The 22,583-nt window shown below is 40.0% G+C and overlaps 1 protein-coding gene across 2 annotated transcripts in view; it reads left to right on the top strand.

Moving 5' to 3' along the window:
- RTF1 (RTF1 homolog, Paf1/RNA polymerase II complex component) overlaps positions 1–14,752 on the top strand; it is a 44,406-nt gene extending 29,654 nt beyond the window's left edge. The window contains exons 6-18 of one of the 2 annotated variants that reach the window (XM_019551201.1): positions 158–269; positions 917–1,052; positions 1,682–1,859; positions 3,402–3,484; positions 5,350–5,437; positions 5,525–5,632; positions 6,598–6,675; positions 8,403–8,524; positions 9,624–9,681; positions 10,208–10,285; positions 11,517–11,612; positions 11,927–12,038; positions 13,350–14,752. In XM_019551201.1, coding sequence (XP_019406746.1) covers positions 158–269; positions 917–1,052; positions 1,682–1,859; positions 3,402–3,484; positions 5,350–5,437; positions 5,525–5,632; positions 6,598–6,675; positions 8,403–8,524; positions 9,624–9,681; positions 10,208–10,285; positions 11,517–11,612; positions 11,927–12,038; positions 13,350–13,456 — 1,356 coding nt within the window. In that variant the 3' untranslated portion in view covers positions 13,457–14,752. The remainder of the gene's footprint in view (positions 1–157; positions 270–916; positions 1,053–1,681; positions 1,860–3,401; positions 3,485–5,349; positions 5,438–5,524; positions 5,633–6,597; positions 6,676–8,402; positions 8,525–9,623; positions 9,682–10,207; positions 10,286–11,516; positions 11,613–11,926; positions 12,039–13,349) is intronic. The other variant, XM_019551203.1, reaches the window with a different exon arrangement.
- Positions 14,753–22,583: the final 7,831 nt, after the last annotated feature.

Below are 22,583 nucleotides of genomic sequence, written 5' to 3'. Positions count from 1 at the left end.
AACTGTTTTTGGAAAAAGTTTGTTTTTGTTTTTTTTTTAATTGAAAGCATTTGAATAAAAATTATAAATGGTTGCTAATTCTAGTGAATAGTCATTTCTTTAGCTTATTTCCGTGAATTACAGCTGGATTGAAATGTTCTCTGTGTACATGTTTTAGGTGATGTCACACAATAAAGAGCGACGATCAAAGCGGGATGAGAAACTGGACAAGAAGTCTCAGGCTATGGAAGAACTGAAAGCAGAAAGAGAGAAAAGGAAGAACAGAACAGGTGAGTGGAGACCTGTTGCTGGGATTTCTGTTTAAAAACCTAATGCATGTTCATATAACTCTTGCTGCTGCTCTCCCATTAATGGACTGGAGAAGAGAAATGCATGTGTTCCAACTCTGAGTGTGGCGAATCATAGTAAACAGCCTCCACTTTTTTCACTTTTCTTAGTCTTTTGGGTGGGGAGTTTCTTCAAGGGTACCAGATGGGAATATTAGTTTGTGATAGCACTGTGTATTTGCTGGGGAGTAGACTGAAATCCCAGCTCATGTTATAGTCTGCTGAAAAGTGGTTGGTGCCTACCTACTTGGAGTGTGTCTGAATTGCCACATAGGGGCGGAAGCTAGAATGGTCAAGGTGTTAAGCCTTTTTGGGGAGTGCTGTCTTTCTTGCAGAATTAGGAAGGCAGTGATAAGCTCTCAATTCTTGTGTATATTGTCACCTCCTTTATGTCTTTCTGACTGAATGGGGAACAGTGTTTTAAGGTAAGTGTTTTATACTTACAGTGATCAACAGAATGGCAGAGTTGATCCAACTATAGCCTTATATAGTTTCTGGCTTGTGGGCCTGTGGTTTCTGGTTACTGTCTTTTTAAAATTATGCGAAAAACGAACTAGGAAAATCTGAAGTTCAGTTCTCCTCTTTTGTAGCCGAGTTGCTTGCAAAAAAACAGCCGTTAAAAACAAGTGAAGTGTACTCAGATGATGAAGAGGAAGAAGAGGATGATAAGTCTAGCGAGAAAAGTGATCGCTCATCCAGATCATCCTCATCTGATGAGGAGGAAGAGTAAGTGTTAAAAGCTTACAGAAAAGCTACTTCCCTGAATGTGCTTAAAAAACAAACCAAAAATACCTGTCTGATATGTGACTCTGCCTCTTGGCATATATGAAGGCTTTTAGATGAATAACAGCCTTGAATGAATGCCTCCCTGCCTGCCCCAAACTCCTATTAATATGGAAAAGTTCCAGGTTGTCATTGTAAAAATGTTGAACATGAATTGGTTTGTTTAGGAGCCTAGTAATGACAGGATAAGAATCCTAGATCATTGGTTTGTATCCCTTCCAGGTCATTAGTACTGTTTTTTTGTGGTTTGGTGACCTTTGCCCAAGGATTAAAGTAATATGGAGAAAGATGTCCTCTTGCTTTGAACATAACCTGTGGGTAAGAAGCATCAGAAACTGCCTTTCCTTTTGTATCTGTTCTGATCTTTGGTCTCCATTGTTTTTCCAGCGAGCATCTTCCACAAACACTAGGTCTGCATAAACCACAGCCTTTTAAGAAGATGAATTACATCACTTTTATAGATGTTTTATTTGGTGTAAATCAAATACTAACCTCAGCTGAAACCCCTTTGTGTGTGTAGTGCTAATGATTTTATTTCCCTTCTTTCTCCTGTTTTTCCTTTCCAAAACCAGGAAAGAAGAGATTCCTCCAAAATCCCAGCCCGTGTCCTTACCTGAAGAACTGAATAGGGTACGGTTATCCCGGCACAAGCTGGAACGCTGGTGTCATATGCCTTTCTTTGCCAAGACAGTCACTGGCTGCTTTGTGCGAATTGGCATTGGAAACCACAACAGCAAACCTGTCTATCGGGTGAGTTTGTCTTCTGGGGTTTGGGCTGCTCCCCTCCCACCCTCCACACACAGATTTGTTATTGCTGGGATCCTAGCATTCACAGCTATGGTTTGGTTTGCCTCTCGAAGGAGCTCATATGTATTTTGTTCACTTAAGTAAAGAACCTTTCAGTGTAGGTCAGAATTTTGCGGCTGCCAGAGTAAGGGAGAAGGTACATTTAAAAAAAACGCCACAAAAACCTGAGACCAGGTTGCTAATTAATTAACAGTCAAATTTTAGGGGTGGCTGAGTCCATACTAAAACAAAACAGGAAAGGGTAGCTGAGGAAGCACTGATTTTTATTTCTCTGCTCCAAAATTGATAGTAAATCTGTGGATGCCTTTAAGGATTTACTACAAACTGCTTTCCCTGATGAACACCAGGCCTGTGCAACTAGGGAAGTATTCAATTTGGATTTGGCTGAAGGACAGTCATTTGATTCGGTAGGGGGGCTCTGCGGCATAGCTCCCTCTCCCTCCACTGCTGCACCCACATCAGCCTTGCCTTCACTGTGCCTGCATTCCCCTCCACCCCCTCCTGGCTGAGCAAGCAGCGGCAGGACAGAGCCCCCACTCCCAGCCCTGGTGTGCCTGCACCTGTTCTCCCCCCCCAGCTGGACAGCTTGTCCCAGCCCCAATCCCTCCCCCAACCCCAACAGACTTACCAGCTGGCTGTTTAATCAATGGCCGAATCTCCGAATCAGCTGAATCTTTTTCTGAAGCTTTCCCAAATCGATTAGAAGCATCTGAATGGATTTGGAGCTTTTATTTGGTCTCCCAATTTGATTTGGATTAGGAGATTTGGTCCCCAAATTGGGCCAGATCTCTTCCAAATTGAATTGGCTACTGAAGTGTCGCACAGCCCTAAGGAACACCAGGCAGTGCCATCAAATTCTAGTTTTCTGTACTCGGCGAAGATTGAGATGATTTAGATCTTTGTTCTCTTGTGTACGATGTCCAGAACACCTGTGGAGAATAAATTGCCATTCCACTGCTTGTTTGCTACAGTGACTGTATGATGGAATAGAAGAGCATTCTCTAAAGCTCCAGTCAAAACCCAGGTGTGTTAGAGTGGTTGAGTTTAATATGATGTGCAACACTGAGTTGTTTTTATCTCCCTCTACAAGCTACTTTAATTGCAACCAGCATGGCTAATTGAAAATATATTAGAAAATTTAAGGAGGCTACACCTAATAATGGGAGCAAAATTGAAATGTAAAAAGTACATGCATATTTTGGAGATAGTACAATTTTCCAAGTAGGTCTTTTCAGGAATGAGTTGCTTGAAGTAAAAGAATGAACATGAACTTATAGGAAACAACAATTCCATTACCTCGGAACAGGAATAAACTTTCTATATAGGTTAACATTGAATTGGTCTGTGACATTTAGTCGGAACAATAATTGGAATAACCTTGGCCTCAAGTGGGAAAGATGTAAAGCACGTGCTGTGTGGCCAAAAAATTATATGAAGTTAATGCTCAAGGTCTTCTCTCTTGCACATCTTTCTCCAATTGTGCAGGTCGCTGAAATAACTGGTGTTGTAGAAACTGCAAAGGTTTACCAGCTTGGAGGCACCCGAACAAACAAGGGATTGCAGTTACGGTAAGATGTCGGAATAGTTTTGATATTGGGTGATGTATTTGTCATCTTATGGCATGTAAATATTTCTTGTGTGATATAGGCTGGGAACCAAAATGCAGAGTGGTTCTGTTATCACACCATAATTGTTAGTACATTCTTCCCCTTTAATAATAAGGTGATGGCATGCAGCTTGTGGTGAGGGCTCCTCCCTCATGCATCTTTGATCTCTGAAAATTCAATTGGGAATCACCAGAGCAAATGTATGTATTTCTGCTGTGGTGACCTGTATTCCTTTCCTCTCCACCACCACCAAATGTGGCAGTGGGAAAAAGTATCTTCCTTTTGGCAAAAGCATCATACAAAATATTACGTAGCACTGCATGAACAGCAAGTGATAGGTGGACAGAGGCCACATCAGGTCTCCCTGTCAAGCACTTATGTCCCCCATGTAAAGATTTTATGGCAGTTTGATGGTGTGGTGGTTGTATGAAATTGCACAACATTCTGAAGTGGGAAAACAAGACCAGACATTGATCTGATTCTCCCACTATTTGCAGAGTGGCTATTGGTTCAGGTTTTCAGTAATTCACCTTCTAAAAAAAAATATGCATTCACACCTGTAATGACAGTAAAAAGCTTGGCCACCAAGCCTGTGGAGAGAGCTTTCTGCAGGGTAGATAGAAATCAACTATTTTTTTAAAATTGGTTTTTTTGTTTTTTTTTAATTAATTTGAATCAGATTTTTTTATTTAATTTGTATATTTGATTTTTTTTGTTCAGATGCCTTTTTGGGGGAAAAATACTATATAAAGATAGTTTTTAATTTAAGATATGTTAAAGCTCAAAGAGATCATCATGAAACAGGGATTATAATTTCTAATTTATATACTATTTGAGACAATATATTCAGGTAATGTTTTTCGAAAAGATTTTTTTATAAATGAGTCAAAACAGGCCATAGACTATATTAGGGGCCGGATCTTATGGGGTTCTCAGAGGCTCCTCTATAGATTTGTAAAGATTAAAAAAAACCACTCTACCCAATGGGACTCAGTGCTCAGATCTCTGTAATGCTTAGTTTCAGTTCTCAAACTGTCGATTTGTGTCTCCAGAGATAACATCCTTGTTAACACCAGTATATGGAGATGAGATAATAGACCTAATTGCCTAACCATCAGCCCTCTTGTGTCTCTGCAAGTTCATGTACACAGAGTCAAGCCCTTACCTCTCTCTAAAAGTGCAAAGTTTCAAGAAGTTCTACAAATGCTATCCTCTGTTCATTTCAAATGATGATTAAATCAAGGCTTCCTGACCGCTGATTTAAATTGTGATTTGCCTCATGATTTAAATATGCTGTAAAGATTGTCTGGCACTTGGATTGCTATGTAAGATGCTCAACAGAACAGAATACTTGGGGAACCTGGGGCATTCTAGGTGCTGGCCAGCTGGTGATATGACTTCTGATTCAGAAATTAGAACCAGGCTAGCTCTTGTACTTATCATTTAGGACAGTATAATTCAGTCTTAACACATGGCACTTTTCAAACCTAAGAATGCAGGAGAGTCTTTTGTATTAGTGGATTGTGCTTTTAAAGAGCTTTAAAGCTGTTTGGAGGAGATGAAGCTTGTGCTTATATAAATGAGGTGATTGTCAAAAACTTCACAGACCTAAAACGTGCCTGCCAAATAATAATGTAGATCTGAAGAGAACTGCTTTGCCACAGTTTATATGTGGGAATTTGGGAATGGAGATGAATACCCTGAAGTCATTCAACTGACAACAATAATTTGTGGACCCAAATTATTGGCCTCCATTCAGTAGATGGCCTCAGCACAGTGTTGGTTGGCACCTGGGTATATATTGTTCCTCTTCTTCCTTTTTGCAGACATGGCAATGACCAGCGTGTATTTCGTCTAGAATTTGTCTCAAATCAGGAATTTACTGAAAGTGAGTTCATGAAATGGAAGGAAGCGGTAAGTTTGACCAGGTTGATTCTGTTCCTAATAACTCTGTCAAGAATGTTCTGAGTGGAAAATGATCCTCACCCTCTCTGTATTTAGATGTTCTCTGCTGGGATGCAGCTGCCCACGCTAGATGAGATCAACAAGAAGGAGGTGTCCATTAAGGAAGCTCTCAACTACAAATTTAATGATCAGGACATTGAAGAGGTACGTAAACTGACTAGGCTTTTAGTTTGGGGGCCTTTTAAATGGGCTGTCCTGGAGCAAAGATTCTCATTCACGGTACTGCAGCACCCTGGGGTGCTGTGAGATTTATAACTGCAGTGAAGTGCCACTCAGTATTTGCTGTGTTGTGTGCGCAAACACCTACATGTGATTTGCAAGATAAGCCCAGAGATTTCAAATAGGGATTCATATTTTCTAAAACATACCACAACCTGTTGTGTTCTTTCTGAGTTACTACAGAAGAATTGCTCTATTACTTTCCCATAATCAAAAAATGAGTGAAAGCTAAAAACTGATACTTTGAGGGGTGCCTTAATTCTACTGAGGCTGAGAAACACTTTTCTAAAGGGAGGCTGAGGTGGTTGGTCAAAGGGAGAATAATCTGCCTACAGCAAAGATCTAGTGCTTCCAAACTAAAATGATTCTGAATCTTTACTTGGAGAGGGAGGAAATGATACAAGACGACAAAGTTAAGTGGAATGGTCAAGGTGGAAAGAATAGTGCAGGAGTCTTAACTGGATCTGCTGTTCAATGCACTCTTTTTGCCTTATTTAATCCTCTGAATCCTGCTTATAACTTGTACTGTGGCTTAGCCTGGCATAAGTGCCTTAATTTCATTTCTGTTCTGAGCACAGAACTCTAATACCCATCCCCTAAATAGTTACTTGCGTAAATAGTCACGCAAGTTGTCTGCCAGTGTTTCAGCTCTTATTATCTTGACTAATGACACCAAATCTTATTTAATAATGTATAGATCATATGTGGAGTAAAAGCTTGTTGTCTGGTACAGTAATGAATGAAGGCAAGAGCACTGAAATACAAAGTCTGTGGGCAGTAAATATCCTCTGTTTGAAACTTACGGCCTCTTGTCTGTAGTGTCTAGGTGCTATAAAATAAACTTTGTTATAACTTCCACTACTTTGCTTTTTGCTCTTCGTGTTTTGTAGATTGTGAAAGAGAAAGAGAGGTTCCGAAAAGCCCCTCCCAACTATGCCATGAAGAAAACTCAACTACTAAAGGAGAAGGTGAGAAGGATATGGTGATACAGTAGAGTCCCAATTTACGCCATTCTGACTTGTGTGTGTCTCTCTCGTTTTACGCGATTTTTTTCATTAGGGTCTGGACTGGAAAATGCCCCATGAGATGCGCGAGACTCGCATATGTACACAAATGCGCGCGAGACCCGCGTATGTACGCAAATGCGCGCGAGACTTGCAGGCGGAATCGAGCGGATCTGTGCTGTCATTGTGGTAGTGGCATCTCAAGATGCATAGGCAACATGCTAGATGCTCCTAAAGGCAATTCTGCCAAGAAAAGGGGGGAAAAAAGCTATGACTGCAGTATGTCTGGGGTACACAACACCTCACTATTCTATTATTTCCTATGGGGAAAGTTGTCCTGATTTACACAAATTCGACTTAGATGAAATTTCCTCTGGAATTCAATACTTGCATAAATTGGGGGTCTGCTGTACTTGTAACCTTTAAGGTAAAAGTCTGTGACTTGAAAAATCAAGGTTAGTTTGGATGGTTGTGATGAGCTAGAGCCCAGTTCGAATCTCTAATGGGACACTAATCTGTGCCACAGAGATGGTGGTCAGCAACTGTCCTAGCTATCCCTTTCCTTGTCCTCTGGGTGAGGAGCTTACAGTTTGGCTGTAGAAGCTCACTTTTTCTTCTTTATTGCTGTTGTGTGCTGTTTTGAAAACCATGAGTTAGTATTCCATCTTGTGAAGAGGCAGTGGGCATCTCCTCTCTTCTAAACTAGTGACATGATCATGCTTCTCCCCCTCCCTTTGTGGCCTCCTGTTCAGATTTCTGTTGAATATAGAAGGCTTAGGAATGTATTGGCTGTTTCGATGGGTCTTTTTATTTTGGAGATTTAAAAAAAGTGCTAAGCTTTCTATGCTATGGAAACACCTGCTTAGTTTTCTCACTAAGTTTGTCTCAAACACTTAAATGTGAGGAGTTCAGGCCTATTTACTTTGTTCAAGCCAGTCCCAGGATGTGCAAAATTGTATTGGTTTGCCTATTTTAATAAAACTCAGTTGTGCACAAAGGACATCCAGCAAGCTCTTGGGTTTTTTTTTCCTCTTTCTGAAAGGATGTCATTGCTGTGTGTGGCCATGAGGTGGCAGAATAGGTTAGTTGCATGCAACAGATGGATTTAAACTCAATCCTTTGAGTTGATGTTCAGAACTGCAGTAGTTTTCAGTCCTTTTCCTGTACTACTGGCAAGAATGAGTTTTAATCAGAGTTGTAGATGTCTCTTCTGGACTAATGAAAAATGAGCTCCTTTTTGTCCTGTCCTTAGCAGTAAAAGTGTATGCACTTGAAGTACTGTATTTACCTGAATCCAAGATGACTCTGAATTTAAGATGTACATGTAAAATTAATAAATTGTGTTATAATTTTATACACATCCCCACATGCCATTGTGGGTTTCTCCCATGCTCCTGTTGCTGCAAGCCCACTCCTTTACCACATAAGCTACCCCAGCCTGGACAGGCAGTGGCTCAGCATCAGCTTTGGCCCCAAGCCCAGGATCGAAGCCAGAGCTGCCACCTGCCCTGGGCTGATATTCAAATCTAAGATGAGGCCTTTTTCTCCCCATGTTCATTGTGGGGATCGGACCTCATCTTGGATTTGAGTAAATATGGTAGAACTGGCTAGATGACTTAAAGGCTTATCTATAATTTCTGTGACAAGCTTGATGCGGGTAAATTGTGTAACAAATTGCTGTCTGGTTGAAGGCCATGGCTGAGGACTTGGGGGACCAAGATAAGGCAAAACAGATTCAAGATCAGCTTAACGAACTAGAAGAGAGAGCAGAAGCCCTGGACCGCCAGCGAACAAAAAACATTTCTGCAATCAGGTGGGTCCATATATGTCATTTCAGAAAGGAAATTGTCTTAATAGAAAAGCAGCAGAAGGGGGAAACAATGCAATCATTCTTAGTGACTTGGAAGCAAGAGTTTTGAGTGTGATATCTTTTGATATAATCATCGTTTTTGAAGGTTAACCAGTGACATGTTTGAGATTTTAGATTTAAACAGGCTTTCAGCTATAGTACCCTTCCTCAGGTGACTTGCAAGTTCTGATCCTTCCTTCTTGTATATATGAGGGGTGATCAAAAAGTTCTAAGACTTAGCCTTTATTTTAGAGAATAGTGTACAAATAACATTTTTATGAGCTATCCCCTTCAAAGTAATCTCCCCCAGATGATATGCACTTTTCCCAATGTTCCTGCCATTTTTGGGAGCAATGCTGGAAGTCTTCAACTGAGTTTTTTGAGTTCCGCTTTTACATTCTTATGGATGGTTGGAATGTTATCAAATCTCGGTCCTTTCAGCTTCATTTTCATTTTTGGGAACAGAAAAAAATCACATGGGGTAAGGTCAGGTGAATACAGAGGTTGTGGTATCACAGGAATATTTTTGTTTTGTTTTTGTGTGTTTTTTTTTTTGTTTGTTTCAGCCAAAAATTCTTGAGTGGAGACAGCAGTGTGTGAAGGAGTGTTGTCATGGTGCAGAAACCATCAACCATTTTCACATGGCTCACGGCAGTTTCTTCTAACTTTATCCCTCAAGCGAATCAAAACCTCTTTATAAAAGGCCCGATCGATTGTTTGACCACTTGGTACAAATTCCTAATGAACAATACCCCGAACATCAAGTCTTAGAACTTTTTGATCAAACCACATATACCTGGGTTGCTACGTGTACAACCCACGTCCTTGCCATTTCTCTCTGCTTGGTCATATATGCTATTTGCAGTTTCCACTTGTCAGACATGGACACATTTTTCAAAGCATCTTAAGTAAAGGAGTGTCTGCCAAAAGCTAGTGCTGATTAGAGCAAACTATCACACTGATGCTGAGAAAATGCTATTTATGGTTTTCTTGGATTTTTTTACTGTTAAATAACTGTGTTACTATACTTGGGCTTTTTTTCCCCCCCAAATCTTTCTTTTAGTTACATCAACCAGAGGAATAGGGAGTGGAACATTGTGGAGTCCGAGAAGGCTCTTGTGGTAAATAATGCTGAAACAGTACTTTGGGGGAATGGGGAGGGATGTTAATTACATGAGGAGACTTTTTTCCATTTGTTTAATTTATTCCTTTGTCTGTTTAGAAAACAAAGCATAGAAAAGTGGTATCACTTTAAAGAAGGCATTTAACCATCCACTGATCAGCTCTATGCCCAGTAGGTTTCTCTGGAGTTGGTAATACTGGCATAATTTATTATTTGTGTGGCCTAGGACAGGAGCCAGAGAACAGACACGAAAGGATAAAATAATAAGGAAATGTGTTCTTTGTGTGTTCATTATGCAAGGGAAGTTAATCATTTTAATGCTCACTTAAGCCTCATATTCCTTGAGTGGAATGTAAATGTTCTATTCATACTGTATTTCATTGGATACAAGACTGACAGTCTTGAGTGCAAGACTTTCATGGTCTCTAATGCCATCTTCTCACCTTGATGTTGTGTTATGGCTAAATTGTGTGTAAGGGATGTGGGAGCTAACTCTATAACACCTATATTTGTTTCTTCTATAGGCCGAAAGTCACAGTATGAAAAACCAGCAAATGGACCCCTTTACTAGGCGACAGTGCAAACCTACGATAGTCTCGAATGTGAGTATAACCTTGAGGTCAGTCCAGGGCAGCTGGAGGGAAATATGGGCTAGTGCACAGTCAGTGTTTTTTATCCTTTTCTTAATGGCATAGCCATGAAAGCATACTGGGAGCAGAGTTGTCCAGGTACTATAATAATAGATCAGGTCGTTCTTGGCCTGAGTATATAAGGCCTCTGTTAAGATCTATTGTAACTGAACAGAAGGAAGAAGTGGTATAGTTCATTATTGATTAGATCTTGCCAAGAAGATTAGTGATCTGCGTGTGTGTGTGTGTATATTTGTATGAGGAGAGATGGTTCTTTGAAATTAATTAGCAAATTACTTGACTTCAGGAAGACTAGCTGTTTTAGTTGTAAGTTCTGTTATGGAACACCATAAGTTTTAAACCTAAATATGGTTAGTGGACTGTGTGTTTCCTAATGCATCCCAAGGACTCTGTCTTTGGAAGGAGTGAAGCTGAAGAGGATCCATTGTTTGTGGGCAACTCAGCATGAATTTCCACTGCAGTGCTTTGGCAAAAAGGGCTAATGTCATTCAAGGAAGAATATGGTTAGGAATAGGGGTTGAGGAAGAAGTGGTAAGGTTAGGAATAAGGGTTTATCGGTTTTTAAACCTTTGTATACAGTATTGGTAAACCCAGTCCTTGAATACTGTGTACAGTGCTAGGTCAATGTCTTTTAAAAAGTATGTTGGCAAATTGGAGAAGGTGCAGAAAAGAGCCACAAATAATAGAAGGGATGAAAAAAATGTTTTGCATTTGAAGAACAAGGTAAGCTCTTTATGAAAGAGAGGCCCAGGTGAGGAAATGGATGCTGAATAAAAATACCTTGCCAGAGAGAAACATACTGAAGAACTGTTTAATCTAGCAGAAAATAGCATAGTCAGAATTAGTGGCTGGAAGCGGAAGCCAAGCAAATTCAAATTTAAACTGTTTTTTAACTGATGAAAATGATTCAGCCATTGGAACAAATTACTAGGTGACAGGCTTTGATTTCCATCTCTTGATTTGTAAAACAAAACTGGATACCTTTCTATGAGACTTAGCAGAGCCTGAGTTGTTAGGCCCAGTTCAGGAGGCAACTTTATGAAACTTAATCATTTGTAATATATATGGAAAGCGAGGTGGCTGATCTCTAAACCCCTCATGAATCTAAGCACTTTGGATGGTAAGGTTCAAGGGCAGGTCTTGTATGGAAATGCAGCATCTCACTTTCTTTTCTTGCTCACAGTCCAGGGATCCTGCTGTCCAAGCTGCCATCCTTGCCCGACTAAATGCAAAATATGGATCTGGTGTATTACCGGATGCTCCAAAGGACATAAGCAAGGCAAGTATCCCTTTCTGCTAGTCTAACTTTTTTTTCACCTCTGCCTTGTCTCTCCTCACTGAGAATCATGTAATTTTGTGTGCATGTGTGTGTATGCATGTACATACATATGTATAGTCCTACTTTACTTCTAGAAATGTTTGTCCTGTTGAGGACTACTACTAAAGGAGAAGAACTTGACCTTTCTTGGGGAATGGAAGCCGTCAGTCATGGGAGTAGAGCGAAGCCTACCTGAAATTAGCAATCGTTATTTCCTTTGAGACTCGGACTGCCTTCTCTGCTTTGGGCTAGTTATTAATCTGTTTACATTTCAGGGTCAGGGAAAGGACAAAGACATGAACTCTAAATCAGCCAGTGATCTCTCAGAGGATCTGTTCAAAGTGCATGACTTTGATGTGAAAATTGATCTCCAGGTTCCCAGTTCAGGTAGGTTTTTATTATATGGGGAAGAGTATCCTTCCTTCCCTTCCCCTCTCCTTCCTTCCCTGAGAAATGCATGAATTGGGATTACGCATCTAGTTGGGAATTGCTGCTGCCTGGTTCAGAAGCAGACATGGGAGCACAATTCAAATGCTTTGTGCTATACTCATGTAGAGAAGATGCCGTCTTGTAGAGATATATTTGTGCCTTTACTAGTAATATGCATCATGAAGTAGACTTTAGGTTCAACAGGGCATTAGTCTAACAGGTAAGAGGATAAGATTTTAATTGAACTAGTCTGCCAGCAATTTAATTTTCAGTCTTTCCCATCCTTTTTTTATGTTCAAGTGCCAGTGCTGAACTGTTTTGGAATGTAATGTAACAGTGTGATCCACTAGTGAGGATAGTTTTGCATCACCATTGGAAGGAGGACTAGAGCTAAATGGGTCTTTTGAATGATTACTGTTTGCCTGATCCAGTACAACACTTACTACATTCCTAAGAAATGACTTCAGGAGGAAAATGGAGAAAACAATAAAGTTCTGGGAGACTAGATCTGGTGTAAAAGGGGGATTCCAGGCATAGGGACAGTGTAGAAGAAGTCAGAAGGGGAAAAGTAGGACATATGCAAAAAGGTTAGTGAAAATAATGGGTGAAAGAGGAAACCTAAAGATAAGAGCCAGAGGCAAGCCAAGGCTAGGTATGTAGGAGCCTGAAAGGCAAGACAAGATGTTTAAATGTTGTGCGAGTAGAGAGTCGGTGCATAGATTTGAAATATGGCTAGATTTGCTCAGAGTAGGTAAAGGTTTTGGGGCAGCATTTTCAGCATCCTTGTTTTAGATGGCAAGAAATAATACCCTGTCTAGTTCATGTTATCCCTGGAGTAGAGATGCGTAGAAAACTAGACTAGTTCATCCCCTTGTAAGATCTGTCCTGTGTGCTTGCCATATATTCATGTGACAGTTGTCTTTGAGAAATGTCCCTGAATAATACCTGAAATTAATATTCATGTGGCTGTTGCACAGGCTTTGTACAGAGTAATTTCTTTTGTAAATGGAAGACTTAGCAATGAGTAGGTTTAAGAGGTGTAAAGACAAAATTGTACATACCTATCTTGAAAGACCTGTGAACATTGCCCATAATAAATGGCAAATGCTGCATTGTTTTGCACAGAAGCTGAGACATAGATTCCAAGGTGAAGTTATCACAGAGAAGTTTATTTTTAGTTTGTGGCAGGTAGGGCTTGCAGTTTTTTCCTCTCTGTAGCTAGTTATTGCCATCCAAAAAACCATTCACTTTTCTCTTATCCTCCTACAGAGTCTAAGACACTGGCCATCACTTCTAAGGCTCCACCAGCAAAAGATGGTGCCCCTCGGCGATCACTGAACCTGGAGGACTACAAAAAAAGGCGGGGGCTTATTTGAGCTTACCCACTCCGCTGCTTCTGATCCTGCATGCTCCATGATGATGTCCTACCTTTTTTCTTCCTCCCTTTTCAGTTTCCTCTTCTGGGTTGGAGCAGCAATGGAGCTGGGAAGAGACTCTTTAAAACTGCCAGTCATTTGTAACATAAATCATTTGACTATTTACTGTATAGACCTCCCTTCTTGCCCTTTCCTCCTATCCCCTCACAAATGTGGATCTGTGCTATTTGGGGTTCTCCCACTTTTTAGGTTTTTTCTTTTTTTGAGGTTTTTTTTTTTGTTATTTTTGTTTTAATTTTGTTGATGCATCTCGTTGGTCCACTCAGTGTTCAGTATTAGCCTGAAGTCTGGATTTCCGTAGGAATCTCTTTGGTGGTTGCAGCATCAGCATTTGGTGATCTCCCCTTGCATACCACCACAGACATGGTGAATAAACATCAGCACAAGACCTTTGTGGATGGAAAGGTCATCTGCACTTTCTTCCTCCTCTTCTTCCTCCTTGCTCCTAGCTCTGGAGAAGGGAATCTCCAAAAAACTGGCTTAGGTTCAAAGTGTAAATTTTTTTGGGAGGGTTATGTGACTTTTTTTCAGGTGTTTTTTATCATTTTTAAGCTGCAGTACTATTTGTATCTGTCTGTCACGGTTCTTTACGGCTGTTTTGAATTTCTACCAGCTGTACTTGAGCATCTAAAATTGCAAGAAAGAAACTCATTAAATGTGATTCTTACTAAAATGGCCTGGGTGGTATAGCTGTTTAACCTTGCACATACTCCTCTTTTTACTCTTACTTACCTGATGAGACAAGTGCACAATCTATCTGTAGTACCTCTGGTCTTTTGCCACAGCTGAGCGGAGTAGCTCCCTTTGGGATGCCCCTGGACACTCACGGAATGGGCTTTAATTTCTTCTACAAATCTAAGAAATCCTTCAATCTATGTTTATCATGTCAAATTCCTCTTCACCAGGCTTCAACTCATTTGTGTGGTTTCTGGGTTATTTTTTTTATTGGGGGGAGGGAGATGGGGTGGGGGGGAGGCTTTTTTATTCCCCCCCCGCCCTTTTTTCTTTCAATCATTTTAAACTTGGATTAAAAAAATTAGTTTGCGTTAAGGGAAAGGGGAAGAGCACAGTAGAAATCTAACTGAAAATGAGGGCAGTTGCTGATGCACATTTTATATATATAAAGTTGGTAAACGTGCAGTAAAACACTAGCACAATGATTGTATGGCTTTATGAAATGCTTGCCCAGAAACAAGATGACAGCTTGATAATCTCTCAGGTGTAAAAAAAATCAAAGTGTAAATAAGTGGCATTTCACGAAGAGCTTTTCAAAACAAACGTCAGCTGAATCTATGGAACAAAGAGCTAAATTAAGGAAATAAAACGACATTAGCTGTCTAACAATTCAAAGGTTCCTATTCAGATAAGCATGCAAATTTGTAATTTCTATTCAAGGTGATACTGAAAGAAGAAGTGGTGTTCTCTTGTACAGGGTCTGAAGGTGAGAAGAACCCGACATTCTTGGAATGCCATAGCATTAGTATTTCCCAAAAAGCCACACACTGTGGTTATTTTTAAACTGCGTCTGACTCTGACTTGCTGGATCCTTTAATGAAATTTTAATCTAGTACATATATTTAATTTCCTTTTTGTTATTTTTTTTTTAATGATAGTTTTAAAGAAATGTGACTGTGTGAAATCTGACGCAATGAACTGTGTGTACAAAATTAGCCTTTTTAGTAGATGAGTAGTTCTTGTCTACTGTGTAAACAAATGGGCTTATTTACTAGATAGTCCATAGTGCTGGAACTCTTGTGTAGACTATTCAGTAAATCTGCAATCCTAGATTTGTTTACTTGCCCATCAGTAACAGCTTCTCTGGAGCTGTAGGCTCTCACTTCCATATGTACTTTCAATTTTTTTTTCTTTTAAGAAAGTGGATTTATGGAATCTGCCATTTGACTTCATAGTAAACCTCAGTATCCGCTATGTAGATATGCCAATTTTTTTTGTTTTGGCTTTGCAGCAGCTTCAATAGTGTTACAGTTGTGTAACAAAGCCCTCAAACATCATTTTCAGTAGCCAATTTCCAAATATCAGCCCTTCTGACACTTACCAGAAATAACTTATAAAATCATGCATTGCAAAATGTGAATTGCCCACAAACATTACCCAGAACTGAGGCACAACAAGTGACCACTCTAGTAAACTTAATCATTAAAAAAAACTCCATTTATGATGATTGCACTTATGTTGTTTTATTGTAGAGCAAATTTTTATGGCTGAGTTACAAACAAAGAAATACTCTTTATAATCAAAATGTTCATGAGACCCTTTGATGCTTTAAATGGTTTGCTCCATTTCCTTATCCTTCCTTAGTAGAGTTTTTATTACATTGAAGAGGATTGCGCATGAGTTTAATGTGCAGAATTGTGAAGTGGTTATGACCTAATCATCACAGTCATCAACTACTAATTGCAGTTCCTCCGAGAGTTACTAGAACTTCTGCTGAAATATTGTTTCTAACTAAGTCGATAGCCAAGGAATCATTATATTCAAACCACTTTTGAGAAAAATGCATCAAGAGGGAGTACTCGTTTTGAGTAGTTACAGAGAACGAATTGTGTAAGAATCTTTCTTTTTACTTTTTAAGTGCATGTAAAGGTGAGTGACTACACCTCCCACCATTAGGGAGGGATTGATTTGTTTTCTTTGTTTCACTTGTGTCCTAGCATAGTTCATTACAAATGTACAGACTTCTATAAATAAACTTGGTTTGTTGGTTTAATAAGGTTGATTATGTTTATCCCTTGATATGAGGTACCTGGAACCTGTGTATTTTCCTGGATCTTATGATTTGCCTATATCAACTTAATGACCCAAAATATCAATATTGTAAAATACCTATTAAAAAGAGTAGCTGTTCTGGGGAAGAGTAGGGCATTTCTGATTTCTGGGCTGCTCCTTTGCGCAGCACAAAAAAATCAAGTGGAGTGGCTTTTTAGTGATATAATTGCCTAAGCCACTTGGAGGGTGAGGAGCCACTTAAAGGGTTATTTGTCTAAGATCTATGTCTTTCTGCTGTCCCTTACTCCAGAACCAAATTTATGTTAATTCCATGAAAGAGTGAACTTCTCCAGTAGTTTCACATCTGACAAATTAAGGTTAGGGAAACTGTCAAAAAGGATTGCACATCCTTGAATTGTTCTTAAGTTTTATGTATCCTGCCCTTTTCTCTATTTGTATGGAGCATCTGTAGCAAGAAGAGATGTATGCTTAGAGGAAAATCAGAATACATCTGTTGCTCAAGTCTGTTCTTGTACCATCTCCAATTAAAATTTTCTTCTGGCACTATTTTGCACAAAACTATTCTTTATGATAGGAGGCTAATGGATGTGCAAAATCCTTTTTGATTCAAGAATCTGAGAGGTATTAACAGAGAATGTATTTTTAAATTTAGGTTCCACTGTACTCTTCAGATTCTTGCATCATGTCCATCACCACAGAACATATACAGTAATAACGCTGTCCTTGCTATCCCCTCACCTCTTCCCCAATTCTCCATGCATAAGTGCTATGCTGGGCCAGACCTATGGGCCATCAGCCTAGTATCCTGGTGGTTTCTTCGCCACATCCTCAGGAACTTCCTCATGGTTCTGGCTGAACTTGTCATCTCCCAGACTAAGATGGAGGCTCTGGCCTGGGGGGATCCCAGGTTACTATGGGACTGTTTCCCTGTCACTCCTGCATATGTCTCCTTCCAGAGTTTCCCTGAGTAGCATCCACTAGCTTTTGGGACACTGCCCCTCAAATGAGTCCTAGTTAACCAAATTATGAATCTGTGAGTGTTACTGCCTGCCATTCCTGCTTCCTGTTTTTTTTTTGTAGTGCCAAGGAATTGATTGTTATGTATCTACAACTTGGAGATAAGCAGAGAGTGAAATAAAAGAAATACCTCTATCTTATACATAGGAACAGGGATGCTTGATGACATGCCTAAGTTTACACAAGAAATTCCATGTTATGGAACTGAATCTGTAACTTTCAGAATCCAGCTCTAGGACACTGTTTCAGATCATAACCTGGTCTCTACATCACAAGGCACTTTCTGTTGCATGTGAAGAAAGACATGTGTAAGTCCATCATAGAAAGCACTTCTAGGAGTTTTAGCTGGATGCCTGAGGTTTAGAGTGGCTTTTGGGTCCCCTTCCCAGTATCTGAGTAAGGATAAAAGGAACACAGACTTTTAGAAAGGACATAGGCAGTGAAGAGAACTTGGCCAAAAGCAGTGCTTTAAAGCAGTAAAGGGTCACAAGGTAGGCAGATTTCCCTATGGAATCCCTGGTAACGGGATGTAAGTCTGTTCGTGTCCTTTTCAACAGGTTCCTATTATGAATGACCTAACAGAACAACAGAATCTGACCAGGATGAATTGGTCCATTACTTCATAGAGTTTAAAACATAGTGGTGTTGGAGACCTTGGATATCCCTGAAGTGTGACCAATTTAATTGAATCCTGGTCTTGTTCTTTCCATTGCAAAAACTCACTTTGTGCAGGGTTAGATTTGGGAGTCGACAACAGAGGAGCCATGTACTGGCCTTTGCTGTGGAGACTCGTCATACCTTGTCAGGAGGAAATGAAGCATACACCTACCACTGGAGATTAAAGGCCCATGCATGGGTTCATCTGGAGGATAACTGGAAGGCTGAATTCCTCTTTTGTGATGAGAACGCTAATCTCCTGAGACTTCAATTTGAATTGGGAAATGGAAAAATTCTGAAGCCTGTATGATGACATGAACACAAACATTAGTGGTTTTTTTGGATGTAATGCAAGCTTAAGGTATAGGAATGTATTCCCCTGTATTGTTGTGCAGTACTTGTATGACTATAAAGGCGTTTCAGTGTTAACCCAGATTAAACTGGTATTCGGGTTTTTTTCATGGTGTAGGGCAAGGTTAAGATTGTTTTGGGTGCCTTAACTATGGATTTGTGTATTTTGGCATGTTTGGGTTTCTTTAAACTGTAATTTTTATTCAGAATTCTTGGATCTTTTAATGTGTTTGGAGCTTTTTGTGTGCTGTTAGAAGACCAAAGGGCCCCCATGCAGGCCTTTGACCTTGTTGTGAAGCTCCTTTTCCCATTGTAAAGCCAAATGGATGAAAACTTGTTTAAATCGATTTATGCTGTATGGCATGTACAGTTTAGCACTTGTGTGAAATATGTTGTTGCAAGCAAAGCAAAACAAACCACAAGAAGTGGATGCTGGCATTTAAAAGGACTTGTGTTTCTGGGGTTAAAGACACTCATGTAGGTTACATGGTCAGCTCTGTAGTGACAAAGTAGGGCCACAGTTGTTAGTTGAGGTAATTTTTGAAGTTCTCTTATGATTAATAGTGCTATAATGAAGCTAATATGTACAATTAATAGATGCCCAAGTGCATGCTCCGAATGTGGATAGAAAATTATTGGGATGTGATGTTGATAAAACACGTGTAAGAAATGATATAAGGAGGACTACAGTCTTTTCTGTGGCAAGACATTGGAACCAGCATGAGAAGGAATGTCTATTCCATGTTGTTATTTCTGTTTAGGTAAGTGTGTTTCCACTGGATACTCTTGAATACTTCTAGCTGCATTGATCATGTTCCCTGTACTGGGAAGTTGAAAGCCAGGTGCCCAAAAATTAGCTGGCTTCCAGGCTATATTAGGATGGGGGGGGGGCCCCTAGTTGCAGTCCCTGGAGCCAGCCAACAATTAGCTGCCATACATTCAATTTTCGGGCACAATGGAGATCAGCTGCAAAAACACAATTTTTTGTGTAACATTTTTGTGGCTGGTTTCCCATTTTGTGGTCCCATTATTTCCCTGAATGCGTGGCCAGGTTACTATTTATGACAGCAACTAATCATGTCTTAAATGTAGTGTCTGTCAGGGGCCTTAAATGTCTAACTTTGCAAAATAACTACTATTGAAATGCAGTGGGCACATCTACACCATGTGTCTTAATGCACACTAGCCTATTCTGTGCATTAAAGTAGTGTGTACAAAACCATGCTAATATGCTAATGCACAGTAGAATAGGCTACTGTGCATCGAGCATTATCTAAAAAGCTTGGGCTACCGCGCATTAGTGCAACACAATGCACATTTATTTAGTACCTCATATTGGAGGTACTAAATTTAATGCCCATTAGGTAAAGTGCATTAATGCAAGTGTAGATGTGTCTAGTAAGGATTTATTTTCTATTCAAACAAAGTGGGATTTTTCTCTAGGGAAGCACTGAAGCCTATTTCAGAAGAATTTTCCTGCGTGATTGCTAAAAGTCCTAGTAGACTTAATTCCTCTTAGTACTATTATGACCCTATGTAGTCCAACTATTGTTTTTTCTATTGAGTGGATCAACTTTAGTTTGATGATAAAGGGAAGAGTTGAACTTGTTGGGAACAGGAAGTCATTGACTTCAGTATTTGGATACATTGCTCTTCCTTGACTTTTAAGCTCCATGCAGGTCATCAGTGAACTTTTTACTATGCTATAATATGGCCTAGAAGTCCTCCTCAGGCTCTTTGTCCACATATATATAATTTCCCTACAAAAGGTGTCTGAAACAAATGGTGGTGGTGGTGGGGGGGGGGGTTATGATGAGGAAAAAGGTGAGAACCACCCTTATGAAAATATGTATGTCAGCAGCCTTTCAAGCTATAGTATATATAGCATTGTTTGTCAGCTGTCTCAAGAAAGCATAGTCTCTCATTCCAGAGAACTGTTTATCTCTACCCATAGTGTTGAAAACCCCTCTAGGAATAAGCCATTCTCTCAAATATAATTCTGGAACATTAAGTTTTTTTGAAGTATCTGGAAAACTAATGATGATGCATGTTACCTAGTCTAAGCTTAGTTACTTCTCTCCATCTGGTTATATGGATTGCACTGTACTGTGTCTAGGATGGATGATGTTTCTTTTTGGATGGGGGGTGGATTGCTTCTCGGCCTCTTGAAGGCTCAGATCAAGTGTTAAACCACAGAATAATTGATACTATACCAAAAAAACCCAATAAGCAACAGGGTCCAACACTGTTTTAGTAGCTTTTGGAATAACTACAGAATTGATTAGCAACAGATTATAATATAAGCTAAGTAGATTTTCATATGGCACAGCTAAGGAAGATACAGCCTTGTACTAAACTTCATTTTTAAACTTGGGTGGAAATAAGATCTGATATTTTATTACTTTGTGGGTTTGATAAGGCTCAAAAGTATGTAGAAATTGGGAATAAATAATTGTTTACATCGGTGGTTTAAAAAATGAGGTTTTAGAAATTACTTTGATTCAAGAAGTTTGCAGGTTGGCTGCTACTATGTTGTTTGCATATATAATATACCAACATTCATGTGATTGTTATATCTTGGAATTGAAGTTCTTGGGAGAATATTATCTTTGCATTAAGGAAATTTTGCTTTGCAAAATGTCTAGTTTTGGTCTTGTGACTACATACAGAGTAGACAAGACTAAGCTAAGCAAACGTTTAATAATGTTTGTGTGTGTGCATTTTCAGTGTTTAAAGCCCAGTATCATGTTTATGAAAAAAAAACTATGAAAAACTTCCAGAAGTTGAGCATAAATACATGCCTATTAACATGTAAATTTTGTTTGGAACATTTAAGTCTTTATCTTGCCAAGGTAAAGTTTTTATTGTCCCCTATAGTTTTGTTAGTAAATCTTTTTTTTATTGGTTACATTTGCAGCTGATGGGATAGTAAGAGCGCATCCTGTTCTCTTCATTACTTAAGACTCCATCAGAATAATATTGCTTCATCAAATTATTAAAATTACAATAGGCTTTATTAATGCATTTTTAAGGCAATATACCTGCATACAAATATGCAGGTCATAAATACAGGATGGGATACTGTCTTGGAAAGCTCAGACTCAAAAGCTAAGGCATCTTGTAGGCAGCCTTCCCACCTTGAATTCTTACTGAGAGATTGCTACACAAAGAGTTAAGTGCAATTCTTGTGTAAGCCTTCTGCTGAGCACCTGGCATCAGAAACAAGGGCTGGATTCAATTTTGGGGATGCTAAATATATTTTGCCTTGGCTTGAGCCCCCACCCAGGCCACCTGGTAAACACTAAATGAATCACTAGGGTATCCAATGAAACGAATAACCTTTTCCTTGCAATCAGTACGAACACAACCCCCTGACTTATTACAGAGACAAACAGCAGAACACAACATAGTCAAGCAAAAACAAAACAAAAACACTGTTCTGGTTCAAAGTATACCCTGTATCACCCTTACCTCTTTTGGGGAGCCCTTGAGAGTGCAGAGTGGGGAAGTCTTGACCCAAAAGAGGTGAGGCTGTGGGAATTTGAATGTCAATCTTTGCTGGAGGTGCTGGTTCTCTCTGCGTTGCAAAGGGCCCTTTCAGTTGATACAGCTCTTGCCAACCTGTGGGGGAGCGCCGATTTCTGCTCCTGCCCTGGATTCCCATTTCATGCAACTCTGCTGAGCTACTGTAGAGCGCTGATCTCTGCTCCTGCCTGAGTGGCTATGGGGATGAGCTACCAGTTCCTGCCCTGGACTCCCAGCCCAAACTCCACAGGGCTACTGGACTTGAAAAACCCTGGCTGTCTGTACCAGCTGGCCTCAAGCTCCAGCCAGCATCCTCCTTCTCCTCTGCAGGGGAAAACAGAGCCCCTCAGCCCAGGTGGCCTGAACTGTAAATAGGTAGTCAGTGAAGATGTAAACTGAAGTGTCAGTGGGTTAGGGAGAGGCTGGGTGGTGGGGTAGAGAAGGGGGAGGAATAGTGGAGAGGTATCTGGGGAGTCAGATGTCAGGCAGGTTATAATGTGTCATAAATCCAATGTCTGTTTTGTCCATGATTTTTAGTATCCAGGAGGTTTCATAGTTGGTAGGGTAAGGTCAGAAGGGACCTGAGCAGATCATCAAGTCCGACCCCCTGCCCTGGCAGGAAAGAGTACTGGGGTCAAATGACCCCAGCAAGGTGACTGTCAAGCCTTGTCTTAAAGACCCCCAGGGTAGGAGCCTGCACCACTTCTCTTGGAAGTTGGTTCCAGATCCTAGCCACCCTGACAGTGAAGTAGCGCCTCCTGATGTCTAG

This window comes from Crocodylus porosus, unplaced genomic scaffold, assembly GCF_001723895.1.
Source record: "Crocodylus porosus isolate Cpor-Errol unplaced genomic scaffold, CroPor_comp1, whole genome shotgun sequence".
Classification (NCBI taxonomy): Eukaryota; Metazoa; Chordata; order Crocodylia; family Crocodylidae; genus Crocodylus; species Crocodylus porosus.
This window is presented reverse-complemented; position numbering and strand designations above follow the sequence as displayed.